This window comes from Solea senegalensis, linkage group LG2 (assembly GCF_019176455.1).
Source record: "Solea senegalensis isolate Sse05_10M linkage group LG2, IFAPA_SoseM_1, whole genome shotgun sequence".
Lineage (NCBI taxonomy): Eukaryota > Metazoa > Chordata > Actinopteri > Pleuronectiformes > Soleidae > Solea > Solea senegalensis.
The window spans coordinates 6,436,656-6,450,881 of NC_058022.1; the positions used below are offsets into that span (position 1 = coordinate 6,436,656).

Here is a 14,226-nt window from a genome sequence, read left to right on the forward strand (position 1 = left end):
ACAGCACTCGCTGCGATAGTCATGGCAAGGTCGACACAAACATTCTGGACTTTATCTGATCCAGACATGTTTTATTTGCTTTCATCAGACCAGGTGGTTCAGCTGCCAATACTCATCTGGCTTCCTTTCACTCGTGTAAACTCTAATCATGCACTTTTGTGCCATTTTGTGAGGGACTGTTCTCTTTGTGGACATCGGCCTCGGAGGCTGATTTCATGCATGGCTGACTTGGGCCAAGTCACAGGCACTTACGGCTCTGTTATTTGATTTGTGTAAAGAGCAGGTTGTTCTCTTGCGTTGTCTCCCATCGTTCTGAAGTCTCACAATCTGGTTTCTTACTTATCCGTGAAGTTTCTTAGCATGTGGGCGTTTAACTCAACATAACCCAGGCCAAATCAGAGTTTCAATCAGGTTTGTCCTATATTAATGAGTCTAGCTAAGCTGTTTCATTCATGATGATCAAATACCTCACACAATGTCCAATAATCTTAAACAGCTCCACACTTCATTACAGTAACATTGCACTGTGGGTGCACAGTGAACTGTATGGTCTCTGTGCTTAACTGCTCATATAAATTCAGGGCAGGGAAGACACATTCATCACACTACATACACCACCTCTGGGGAGCTGTTGCTGAATTAACCACAAAGTCTTTCAGATGTCCTGGATGTAGGGTAACATGTTTAGGGAGCAGTCCTGCAGCCCATGTGAATCAGTGGGGTGGAGGGTGAAGGACTGTTGTTGGCAACAGGTGTCCCTGCATCTATCAAATAATAGTGAAAGGTGTCTAACACCTAACCAAGCCAACCCACTAGAGTGTGGGGGGGCAGGATGGCTTTTCCACTGTTGTGGAAAGAGATGAATGGCTCTTGCTGCCAAAATCATCCCCTTGTGGCCACCGTACACCAGGATCTGAAGTCTCTCTGGCTCTGTCTGGCCACTGGGTTATTCAAACTACCACCTGGTCACCAGAGGCTGTAATGTCCTGCACGAGCAGCCATGCAATGAGCAGATTCTTGACCTGCAGACTGGCTGGCACAGAAAACCCTGTGCCTTTGTGACACACATGGCTACCGACATTGCCAACTGACTGAGTTTTAAAGCAGTCCAGCTGCTAGAAGACATACCATACATTACATAACCATTTATATAGAGTAAGAGCAGCTTCTGCTGCTGTTTGGTCTGTTCTTTTAGCATATTGTGGCAACCTCATGCTGAGATGAGGGATGCGTGACTGACAAAGTGTGACTAACTCTTGAGATTTGCTATTTAAATATGGTGTATTTGTCACATAATGCACTTCAGGTTAAAATTGTGATACATTTTCAAAATATGAGTATTTTTTTTACAGGCATGATGTTGACTCTGACTACACTTCAGACTTGACCCTTTATCTCTCCTTGCCTCTGGAACTCCTTCCCCAAACACATTATAGATTATACTGATCTTTCAACATTAAAAACACAAATCCACCTAAAAGTGCTTTTAATGAATATACCCAATTTTTTACATTACATTACATTACATTACATGTCATTTAGCAGACGCTTTTATCCAAAGCGACTTACAATGGAATTGAGTACAAACAGCGAGGGGTGGAATCGAACTTGCGACCATTGCGACCATGATGTTTTTTCGCACATAGGGTACCGGTCTTAACAATTTTTTATGTTTATCTAAATGTTTTGCATTTGAATGTGAATCTTTTAAGGCTTTTTGCCTGTGAAATATTGATATGGCGTCTCTGAGCATCTGCTTAAAGAGCTATATTGATAAAAACGTACAATAATAATAATAACAACAATTACGTTCCAGCGGAGGCAATTCTCAGCAGAGATTGGGTAGAAAATTAGATGAATTTCTCTGTAAAGAATAAGAGCAATAATGTAGCCAATTGTCTACAATTAAATGTGCTGGCAACTATTTTTGTTGAAAACAACGAACAACTACTTTGTCCTCCACAGAGCTGCTTTGGTGAGAGTTTCTTGCAGCTATAACTTTTTACTTGCTTTTGCACCTGATTGTGGTACCAACCGGACGGCAAGAGCCATAATAACCCAACATGACGGATTTGACACAAGACAGGCCGACATCCATACAACACCTCTTGAAGTGTAAGAGGTTCTGGGAGTGAAAGAGCACACTCCACTTAAGTGCCTGGAAAAAAAAACACGGATAAGACACTGGTGTCCACTTATGTGCTACAACTTGCACTGTGGGAAACTAAAAGAACACGAGCAAGAAACAAGAACAAAGTGACATCAACATCAGAAGAGGCCAGTCACTCAGTGTGACCAAATTAATTATTGCAATTATACAGTATCTGAGCTTAAAGTGCATCTAAAACCCTCTTCATAATTTATTTCTCAGTGAGTGGAGGAGAAGAGCTGGTTTAGTTAAACTTTCGGAGATCATGTTTAATTCCCAGCCAATCTAATCGTTGTTTCAAATATGCCATGCGCTATGTTTAACTCTTGCCCCCAGCAAGTGTAACAGCTGCTTACTTTTCCATGCATGAGGAGGCGGATGGTGAGTGTGACGTTGAGGCCCCCCTCTGACTGAACTTTGGTGGGCTCCATGCTGGGGGAGGAGGTAAGACCAGTCCTGGAATGAGATGTCCTCACAGGGAGATGGAGTAAGATGGCACTCCAGCCAACCAGTCACCTGACAAAGACACACAAAGAATTCAATTTTTTCCCCCCATTGAAATATGTCCAACGTCACAAATCAATGCAGTGGAAAAAAAGTACCATGGCAGCCAATGACAATGCTACAGTGGTTACACTTGAATAGCTTTGACGTCAGTCCCTCCTTTTAAATTCAGCAGCGACTGAAAGATTAAGGATTTCTGCACCATTTCTGCCTGTGTTCTAATGCGCAGCTCAAGCAGCCGAGTCAGCATCCGGACTGACAAAATAAACAGAAGAAAAAGGAATTGACATTATTGTAGTAATTTCACATGTGAGTGAATCCATTCACACAGTGGAAAAAGTCCTCCTGTTTCCTGGATTCCCCACAACCATGCAGTTTGGAGAAAGAAAGGTGTTACTGGTTAACACTTTACACTGTTGTTTAATCCATTTCAGAGAAATATTTTTTGATTCAGCCAGTTCTTTTGATTTAATTTTGAATTTAATTTTTTGTTGCAGTGGCACTTCCTGAATATATACTGGAGAAACTGACAAATGATGTCAGAAAGTTACTCCAACACACACACTTACCCCTAAGAGACAATGGCTGATTCTTTTATCTGTCTGAACCTCTGTGGTCTATATAGTGTTGTGTACAGTCTTGTTTGTTGTCTGACGTCTGTCTTTTGCGTGCCTTTCTATTTTTCTTCTTCTGTGGGGCCACACCATCTACATTGGGACTCCTTATTCCTCTTGCTACAGGAGGTAGTTCTTTGTTGTGCTGCTGATATGATTCTAAACTGCCAACACATTCGTGTTTTGTTGTGCAGGATCTTCCTGGACGTTCCTGATGAATCCTCTAGTAAACTACAATTTGAAGTTGGGATTTTTTTAGGAACGAAAGCTTCGTAGTCTGCGAGCTTTGATGTTTATTTTGTTTTTTACTTCTTATACAAAGCTAAAGTAATTTCATCAGTTGTGAACATGTACAAACATGAGTGGTGTTTCATTTGACAACCTGTGTGCCATATAAAAAGTCTGGTAAACAGCAAAATCTATATTGCAATCACTCGGGCAGGTGAGTGATCATTTCTGTCACTGACGGGGAAAAGTGAAGTGGTAAGAAAGGCACATCAGAGCAACACTCATTTTCTACCATAATTAATGTAGTGCTGCTTCACAGAACAGTGATTAATCATGAATATTAAAAAAAAAGGTGGCAGGTCAAATGATTTGTTTCGAAAAGATGATTAATAATTATAAATCTGGCACAAATTTACAATGAGTTTCTGTACCTTTGAATCAGGGCTGAACAGTTGACCGTTGTTTTGGTCATTTATTTAATTTGGTAACATCGCTCTTTGAAACAAACGGCAAATCAGCAAAGCACAAAGGCTGCAATTTAGAACTTACACAATGCAGCATTAGTCTCACATTGAGTAAATATTATAATGTCAATGGTTTTGCAAATTAACGCTGTTCTCCCAAACCATAAATCAGTGACTTGTTTACTGAAACATCCTTTTATATTTAACTTGGAATTATTTGAACTTTTCTTATTATTACTCACAAAGTCACTGATGTTTGTGATGACTTCTTTTTTTAATGGTCTACGTTTGATGACAATTATGAACTAACAGTTGCAATTCATGTATTAAAGTGCTATGGACACATTTAATATTACTGATGGAATCCTGTCCAATGCTGCATCACGTTTGAAATATTTTACACATAAATATTGAACTGAAGCTGAATTATAGTGGAATATGAATGACAATCCGTCACATACATTGCAATTTTTTAGATTGTTCAGTCCTGTACTGCAGTATGTTTTTGTTTATTATATTTAACACACGTATCTGTATATATACTGTATATACACTGAGTATGAAGCATTTTCTTTCCAAATGGTATTTACAGGTAATAATTAAAGGCAAATTGTATGATGAGAAATATTAAAGTTGTCCTTGACTTAAGAATTTGAGATAATTGTGTGTGTGTGTGTGTGTATCTACTGTATATTGACAGTAGATCAAAGGGAGTATTGCATGTCTAATTCATCATTCATGGTGTCCATTCGTGGGGTTTACAAGGACAACCAGTGCTTTAGGGAAGCAATTATCCTTTGACGTACAATGAAGGTACAGCAGCAGCAACAGTATGAAGCCTACTTGATGTCAAATGAATCTACTGCATACATTTGTATGTGTTAAAGTACATGTGAATGCTGTGTTACTGCTGATGGCGCGACAGTCGGTATAGGCATTCAGTCATGGGAATGTTCAGAGATGGAAAAAATAGAAATGCCACAGTATTATATGAAAAATACACCATCAGTGGATTGACCACATGACATATCACAGTGTTTGCTGTCAAAAGTAACATTTCAATGCCGCCAATATGCAGAAACTCAGTCACCACCATGGTGCTGGTCAACAATTAGACTGATATATCACATTAGACAACATTCTGAATATCCTTCAGCCTAGCCCAGATGAGGCCAACACAGATGAGCAGTTGCAATACTTTTCATATTTCATCCTTTTTTATATCAAACAAATGCACTTTCAAGAGCAGAGGTTGAGTGCAGAACACTAAAGGACACTCCGTACTTTAGCAAGCTCTTAGCTGTTCACCAGAGCATGCTGCGTTTTTAAATATAGCACCAAGGCCCAATTAAGTGGATTTTCTTGCCGGAAACACCTTTGGAGAAGATAGCCTCGGAAATGATGAGTCACCCCTCGGTTTGGGTGTAACCTCACTTACAAGCTAGCAATAGCGGCTACCCTTTCCAGAGTAGCACTTTCCGAGACTTCAAAATGGTCTCCAAGAGACTAATAGCACACCACCACCACTACTTGTGGAAATGGAGAGCAGAAAGGCTGAACGCATCTGTAGCTGCATGCTGAAGGGTCCTCCCATTTACCCCTAAATAGCTTCAGTCAGACTCAATTACAGTCACAAGCTGACGGCCCTTATGTTGTTCCTCTGCCAACAAGCATTAGCTTGGACGGCTAACACAGTTTATAGATGTGTGTGTGTGCTAGTTTTGTTAGCTCTTTAGGACATTCTCTGGCATAAACACTGAATTTGTCAGGACCAGTAATTCTCATGGAGAACAGAACCTGATTTCTGAGCAATTAGTTAAGTTCAGGGAAGATTTGAATTGTGGTTAGGTTAAGGTTATGTATGATGCTTTGTTTAGGTTGTCTAAATGAATGGATGTCAGTGCAGTGACCCTGAGAAGAATAGCTGCACAAACCTGTGTGTGTGTGTGGGAGAGGGTATCTAATAAGTCATGCTAGCTCTGACAGTTACCCCTTTTCTTCAGACTTTAAAAAAAAACTGAAATGAAAGACTAATGCCCGTTTCTATTCCCGTTGAATTCCCTATCCTCCCACCTTGTTACCTATCGATGCACACAAAACTAAGAGGAAATCGTCTTGTCCATGTCTAAATGAATATAATCCCCATAAAGTCATCTCTACAAGAACATTATCGTTGAAAGTAAATCGGCCACTCACACACACCTGAAAATTCAACGTACATGTCTGTTTGTAAGATACAGTTTAAGCAAGCAAATATTTTTAATGCTAACTGAAATGAATTCACATTAAGACACAGCCAATAAACATCACCACAACAACAAAGCATATCCTAATAAGACAGATAAGACATCAACATCTCATCCAATTAGGATGAGATGTAAATACATTTTTAATTTGTTGTTTCTTATAGATGTCTCGCTGCATGTATGTAGAAATATCAGACGAGTTCTACCATAAGGTACTTACAGCCTGATCATCATTGTTGAACACAGAAATAAGCATCAATGCCAATTTTTGACAATTTAAGGAAGCATTTACCTTTCACACAGTTCCCAACAGTTGATCACCACTACAGCTGTCTGTTCTAACAAAGGTTAGGAAAATTTGAACTGAAATATTATATTCCCTCATCGCTGAGACGAGATGCAAAGCTGGAGAGCTGTTGGCAAAGACATGGCATGGGTCACGTCTGGCATGCACTCGAAAAAATTCTGATTTTCATCCTGTTTTGATCAGCGCTTGGCAAAGTGTGCTCCTCTACATGGGCAGAAGATGCTGTATGATGGGTGCCCCACATTAGTATGGCCCTCAGGGTCTACAGGGGGAGGGGGACTTGGAGATGGGAAACAATTGAATTGGGTGTCTTGAAATTTGGAGTGACAAGTTAGGAAAGCCATCAGATGGTGTTAGCTCAATGCTAATACCTACAGCAGAGGCGTCAAAGTGGTCATTTACTTAATTTTAGATTTGTTTGTTTTTTCATATTAAAATATTTATTTTGCATATGTTTTTATTGTGAAGTATACATCATTTTATATCAAAACAAGCACTTTTACCTTGAAACTCTGTGAAATATCACCATGAATATCTTAACTGCAATATCATGATGAAATTATAAGTTCAAATTTTAAGGTCATATATATTGCCTATCTGCTACTTAACAGTTGTTTTTTTCTAGACTGGCCCTCACTTGACCAGACTAGATGCTCATTGGGCCCGGGGTGATTTTGAGGCGAGTTAGACACCTCTGACCTACTGGTTGCTCCTATATGAGCACTAGATTTTAGATTTTGAGTGTTGGACTTAACTGCACTCAAATGATGAATAAACTTCAATTTAACTTTTTTGTTTGTTTGTGTTGCTGCCTTAGGCTTCATTTACACCCCATTAATTATTTGCTTTTCTCAGAAATGTTGGAACAAGTTATTGATTAAACTTCTCGTTGGCAACATTCATGCAGCCTCGTCTGGTCACTCCTTCCCGGCAACACACAAATGACCATACAGTTGTGATTTTATGCCATTGTGTGTTGCTACAGGCAGAGAAGGCAGAAAGGAGGAGGACTAATCAACTCTGAAATTGAATAATTTCACGTCTTGGCCTCAGGACTCAAGACCCAGACTTTTGCTTTTCTTTTTTTTGATTGTCTGATAACACATTTTCAATTACTTTGTAGGTCAATAACCACACATGCAAACCTGAGCCTTATCTTAGACTCGCTGCTTTTATGTTTGTCCTGTTAATTTCTGATTATTTGTGATAGTGCCAGCTCCCGGCAATGCCTGTAAGCCAAAGATAAGTGTTGTGCTATAACGATATTAATGGAGAGCCTATATGCAAAACAGTGTTTATGTGTGAGTGTAACGTTTAGACCGAAGCAAGACCCAAGTCAGTTGCAATTCCTTTATAGGTCTGTGCTCTCCAAAGTAACTGAGGAAAACCTGGTTCCAAAAAAATGTACATCCAACCTCAACGTATTTAATTTGCTTACAAAACATAATCATGTTGTTAATGGCAGACAATGTTCTTCTTCCTGACTGACTTCCTGACTCTGACTACATATACTATATGTAATATAAATTAGTAGTCAGCTCCACAATCCACATAAGCTGGTTTGCTGACCTCCATCAAAACTTAAAGAAGTAGAAGAACCTAGTTTAGGTTGAAGCCGTTTTCATGTGCACTATTATTATGAGAAAAATAATTTATTATTAAAGCAGAGGGAACACTGTTCCCAAATGTCTCTGAATCAGGGCTCATATGTGTAAAAATGTTTAATATTTTCCAAAACCTGTTGTAACTGGGTCTAAGATCTAACAAGGTTATATCTTGTTACACCTTGTTACTAAGATGTAACAAGGTCCTTAGATGTACAAATTACTATACATTGAGGCCGAAGTAAAAAATGTAACTCATGTGCCCATCAGGAAACACTGGAAAATGCTGGTCACAGTTGGTCATTTAGATAATGATATTGCTCAAGGCAAAAATCTGATTAACTAGATAAACTGTAGTGTTATCACCTTGACAAGATGTTCACTGATGTCTCCCACATCCAGCTGTGTATGACTTATTTCCTCTGATGTACAGCACAACACATTGTAGGCAAAATGCACATTCCAGTCAGGTGTTTCCCAGCCTTCCTAACAGCTAAGATCGAACACTAGTGTCTGACAGACCGGTGGGGGAGAGGGGGGTCACAGCAGAGCTGATAGTAATCTACTCCCAATGTCATGGTAACATAGAGCATGGGGTGAGAGAAAGAAGACAAACACTGAGAGAAGACGGAAAGGAGACAACAGAAGAGAGAGAATGTGGATGCCAGAAAACCATCTCAGACACGACGGAAAGGAAAGAGAAAAATAAATGCATGATTGAATTCAGATTAAAGGCAGTAATACAGTGTGGCAGGCAAAATCCATATAGCTCTCTCTTCTTAATAGTAAGCCACACCAATCTATTTTTCACCTGCCTAGTCACCTCCACCACGCATCTCCACCCATACGCCCGACTTATCACTTAGCACATTAAATACTCCTTCATGCGAGGCAGACAGCACGCTTCTGCTGGAAGGGGAGGGAGTCAGACCCCCTCCCATGTTGTAAATCTTCCCAACTGAGCTGTGGGAAAGGAGGGGACACGAGAGCTGTGCAATTCGAGTAGATGGTCATTTTATTCTGATTGTGACCATGAGAACACGTATTCTACCAACACCGTTTTAACTAGGTTTTGTTAGCGGACAGAGTGCTGCATGATTCCTCTTCAGTGTGACACATGTTTGAGTGTGCACAGCTCAAACAAAAATACTAATCTATACATGTACACTGTATCTAGATCCATAGAAAGTTAAATCAATGCTAGATTATCTACATTAAGTAATACGAGAGTGAAATTAGTGACAAATACCATCCCGATTTCCAGGTTACTACTGTTACTTTGCCATTTTTACCTGTTGTAGTTTTAAATCTAAATCAGATTCACTTTAATATGTACTGTTTCTGTGTGTGCTCTCTGCACTTCCAGGACAATATTCTATATCTTTTTCAGCGGTATAGTCAAGCCTTTACTTAGACTGGCAGTTGGCTTTAATTAAATAAAAGACTACAATTCTATTTTAGTGTTGCTAACTTCAATAAAAGTAAAAAAAAAGAAGAAAAAGATAAATGCTCTCAATACAAATGTTTTATCTTCATACTGGGATGCTCAGTTCAGACTAAATACATTTTCTTAAATGAAAGAAGTACAAAAAGTGCAGAAGCGAGCCAAATGAAAAGACAAAATTTAATGTAATTCAAGTTAAATCCACTCTTTATTTCAAGTAGAAGGATAGTTTGCCTTTACAGGAGGAGTCTTTGGAATTTGCTCAAAAGTTAATTAAAGCCAGCTCAATAATATTTTTTACTTTAGTGCATGAATAAAACTTTAGTTCTCTTGTTGGAGAGCGAGGAACTTGATGGCAAAATAATGTGCACAGAGCTGCAAGAACTTTAACTTCTCCTGCACAATGTGGATCGTCAGGTTTTGAGCTGTGTGTGAGTGTAGAATATTCTGTGGAGATGAAGTGGAGGACGAAGAAACCTCCTCTTTCTTATCAACAAGATCCATATTTCTCTCTGCCCCCGCATGTGCCATATATTCCCCAGCGGTTCATTTGGAACTGCGGGGTGACGAGGGCAGTTGCACTCTGCAATTAAGTCATGATGTCAGCAAGTGCAGTATATCAAAGTGAGGTGTGAAATTGCTGAGAATGAGCAGATATACCCAGTGGACCCACCTTGGAATAAATGTGGGTGAGTACTTTATGTAAGACTCAGCACATACCACCGTGTTTTAGTTTGACGTATTGTGCTGCACTTAATAGTTTGAGGGCCTGACTCGTTTTAAATTTTCTTAGTAATCTAAAACCTGGAGTCCAAGTCATTTCCTAGTCAAGTACTTATTAACTCACTTGAGTCTGAGTTAATTCCAAGATTGACTTCACAGTTCTCCAATTACGGCTGCCTTACAAATGTAAACACAAATCACGCAACTTTCACTATTTTGCTTGAGGTAATATTCATGAATACAAAAGCATACGATTTGGGTTCTCAACACTGTGTGCTTTGAACACACATGCCTTTGCTTCTGCACACAAGGGTTCACAATTCTGCAGACATGTTCCTGTGTCAAAGAGCCAACGGACATCTTTCATGTCACTGGCAGTTCCTGCTGGTCACTGATAAGACGAGGCAGTGGCAAAAATGCCTGGGAACACAAAGGTGCTCTCCTCAGAGCTGGGGATGTATTGTGTGCTAATCTCTGCAGTTATGTGGACATGTAATAACACTGTGAATGTGAATGGTGACATAATATAAACTAAAGTCAGAGACTTTTCATGCAGTAAACCTTTGTGTCCAAGCCATCGATGCTCAAATCATAGTTTATGTCCAGTCTGAGTCCGAGACTCCAGCCCTACAACACTGATCAGGTGTAATCTTATTTAAAAAAAAAACAACTCAACATGCACTACAGCCTCAGCAAGGATCCTTAGGTTCAATGTTTTGACCCACATTTGAATATGTCGCACAGTGCACCTTGGTTATGCTCAGTCTCCAGTCCCCGTTCACTTCTGCCAGGCCTCGTTTTACTATTCAATTTCCCCAGACCCCACGCTCATTCATTGGTGGACCACCAGGTGTCCTGCAAGCCCTGTGGATCTTGTCTAATGCACCTGCTCACATGTATCATAGTCACACCTGGATTACTCACACACTAGATTACAGTAGGTCTTTTTTTAAATTGTAAGGCGGCTCAATGTTGGTACATCTGTTTATCTTCCTCTGTCCACCTTTGTGCATAGAACTCTGTTGTCTGCTCCTGCCTAATTCTCCACATGCTGCCTGTGAGCCCGTTTATCTCTCACCATCCACTGCCACACACAGCCTGCTTTTGGGTTTGCTCTGCCTGTGCTATTTTATTTGCAACCTCCGGAGAGGATATTGAAAGAACAAAAAGCCCCATGCACACACACAGTAAGTGACTATTTGTCCCTGTGCACCGTGACGGAACAAAAAAACAGTTGAATGACAGTTGAAAACAAGCTTTGCTCTGCATCAGGTGAAGTGAAAAGAGTTTTCTGAACTCCGGAGTGCAAGAGTGAATAAAATATCGAATGGGTCTGTGTCTCGTTAATTCGCCAGCATGCCGTATGCTATAGACTCAACATTAGGACCATTAGGTAGTGGAGGCACAGTGTGTTTTGCCAATAGGATTGTGAACGGAAGCCAGTTTCTGCTGACTGAGTCGTATCAGGCCAAAGCAGTGCTGTGTAGAGAGAGCCAGCTTCTTTTCCCCCTTGGGATCAATCTATAAAGCTTTGCCATGCCATCAGTATTAATAGTCAAAACACACATCGTATGCATATGGATATGTGCATAAAATGGAAAACAAGCTCAAGGGATGTGGTTCAAAGATTTGAAACAAAATGGCACACCTTTCCTTCCGCTCACTGTCTTTATGTTTGTATTGATTTTTTTGTCTAAAAAGATTGATTAAAAGTGTATTGAAAGCCTGAGAAAACCTTAAAATACAACGCTACTTTAGTCACAGCAACATTATGTGCGGGCTCAGCTCTAATCTGACTTGGGGATTATACAGATGCCTTTGGTGCCTTTGCAGCAAATAGAAATATTGTTACTTTATTCCTGAAAAGCTATTAAGATAAAAGTAATTGTCTTATATACAGTAAACTGAAACTGTGTGCACCAGGTGTGGTCACTGCCAGTGTCACAGCCACAGTCTTTATTAAACATTATCAAAACATCTAAGCATGGACACATGGTTAAAGGGCCACTCCACCCAAAAAATATAGTTGTTTTGTTGTTTTTTACTAATTTCCAGAGATAAATGTGTTATTTGATCATCAAACAGTGGATCTGAGATACTGTCTCATTCCCACAACAGCAGAGGAAGTTGGGATTGTAAAAGTCACTTCCTTTAAGAAAATAAACAGTGTTTCTGTCAAAATTTATGAGTAAAAGTTGCTTTAATCTGACTCTGTAATAGAATGTAGAACACAGCAGCATCATAATGATAATGATGACATAGGAATGTTGTTACTCACCAGGTTTGTGCTGGAGGTTGTGCGTCCAGGGCATAGGACACCACACAGACACAGGTCTCACACACACACGCACACAGGTCAGTTCATCAGCCTTTGGAATTTCCTTCAGGTAGACTGTCAGCCCATGCTGAAGTCCAGTGAAAACAGAGCAAATAATACATTACAAGAGAGGTTCCAAGAGAGAAGAAATTCTTCCAGGGAATTTTCCATCTCTACCAAACACAAACCCCCACTAGAGGGGGCCAAACATTGTTCAGGCTCTGGATAGTCAGTGCTACGCAAAGGTTTTCGGCCCCACCAGTTTTTGTTGTTATAATGTCTATAAAATTCTGCTTGGATTTGATGATGTAATTGAAGGCTGGTCTCATATTAGCAAACTTCATACAACATATGTATGTTAAACAGGGCTGCAACAATTCAATAGATTCATCAATTATAAAATCAATTGTGAAATGAATTGCCGACTATTTTTAATCAATAAACTGTTTTCTTTTGGGATAATTAAAACATGTGCTTGTTTTGGTTTGTGGACAAAACAAAACATCTTTCAGTAGCGACTGATTCTATGGACCAAACAACTCTTGAGGAATCTATTAAGAAAATAAATGTCAGTTGCAGGGCAGCCCTGCATGTAACGCTCAAGGATGTCTTGAATAAACCTGGAGAGATGGAGAGAGGACAAAAATACTGTGGGTTTTTTAATGAGGATTCCACTCCAGTTTTAAGAGAGCCGGGGTCATGCATTTGTGCAAGTGAAAGGGTAGGTCACACTAAATATTTGACTATGTTTTTTTTTTTCTTCTGAAATCTTACTACAGCATAAATCTTTCCTGTATTTTTTTTTTGCTCTGGCAGTGAACCACAAGCATGCATACTCACATGGATTTTGGCACACAGGATATATATTATTTATATTTTGCATTAGGTTCAAATTCATGTAATTCTTACAAGCAATGTTCTTCAAAAATGAAATCAATTTTTTCTTTTCTGTAGTTTCTATGCAGGATTCATACATTTTGAATATAAACAACATAAGATAATCCTTTCTTAGTCGCACAACATGGAAACATACAAAATATAGGCTCAATAGAACTCATTAATCATGTTACAGTAGGTAATAACAACTGGGAAGTGGGACTGACCAAAGAGGGATCCCAAAAGTATCCTAACTTTTTTCTTCCAGGTCATGTGACCCGTGGCTGGCAGCCTTCCAGCAGAATGTGGGTCGGTTGTTTTGGCCGATGCTCCTAAACCGGGTCAAAACATGAAAACATGTCAATGTTAGTGACACACAGAGTTAGTACGAGCAGGTCATTTCACATAAAGTTGGTGGCCGAGTCACAGGAACCTGCGTGGAAACACAGTTGAATAATAGGTATTTTTCTTCACAACAACCCCCGACACATCAGACAAAGTGCTACAAGAGTAATCATGAAGGGTTGTACTTCTGGACATCAGACTAATCTGTCAAAATGCCAGGGTGTTACATTTATTGCTCACTAATTTAGTTTGACAGCTATAACAAAAAACAACTGTCTACAGAGAGTTTGAAAAGGGTTGGCTCCAAACTGTCAGAAACTTCAGCAAAATGAATGACCTTCATTGGACTTGATTTAATGGATGACAACGTAGTAAAACTAACGCAGAGCCAAATGTGAACGAACA

At 39.6% G+C, this 14,226-nt stretch overlaps 1 protein-coding gene across 3 annotated transcripts in view; it reads right to left on the reverse strand.

Moving 5' to 3' along the window:
• pcbp3 (poly(rC) binding protein 3) overlaps nucleotides 1-14,226 on the reverse strand; it is a 60,045-nt gene that overhangs the window by 12,983 nt on the left and 32,836 nt on the right. For all 3 annotated transcript variants that reach the window (XM_044019435.1, XM_044019436.1, XM_044019434.1), the window contains exons 4-6: nucleotides 13,704-13,808; nucleotides 12,562-12,688; nucleotides 2,506-2,665 (exon numbers count right to left, since the gene is read on the reverse strand). In XM_044019435.1, the coding sequence (XP_043875370.1) occupies nucleotides 2,506-2,580 (75 nt within the window). In that variant the 5' untranslated portion in view covers nucleotides 2,581-2,665; nucleotides 12,562-12,688; nucleotides 13,704-13,808. The remainder of the gene's footprint in view (nucleotides 1-2,505; nucleotides 2,666-12,561; nucleotides 12,689-13,703; nucleotides 13,809-14,226) is intronic.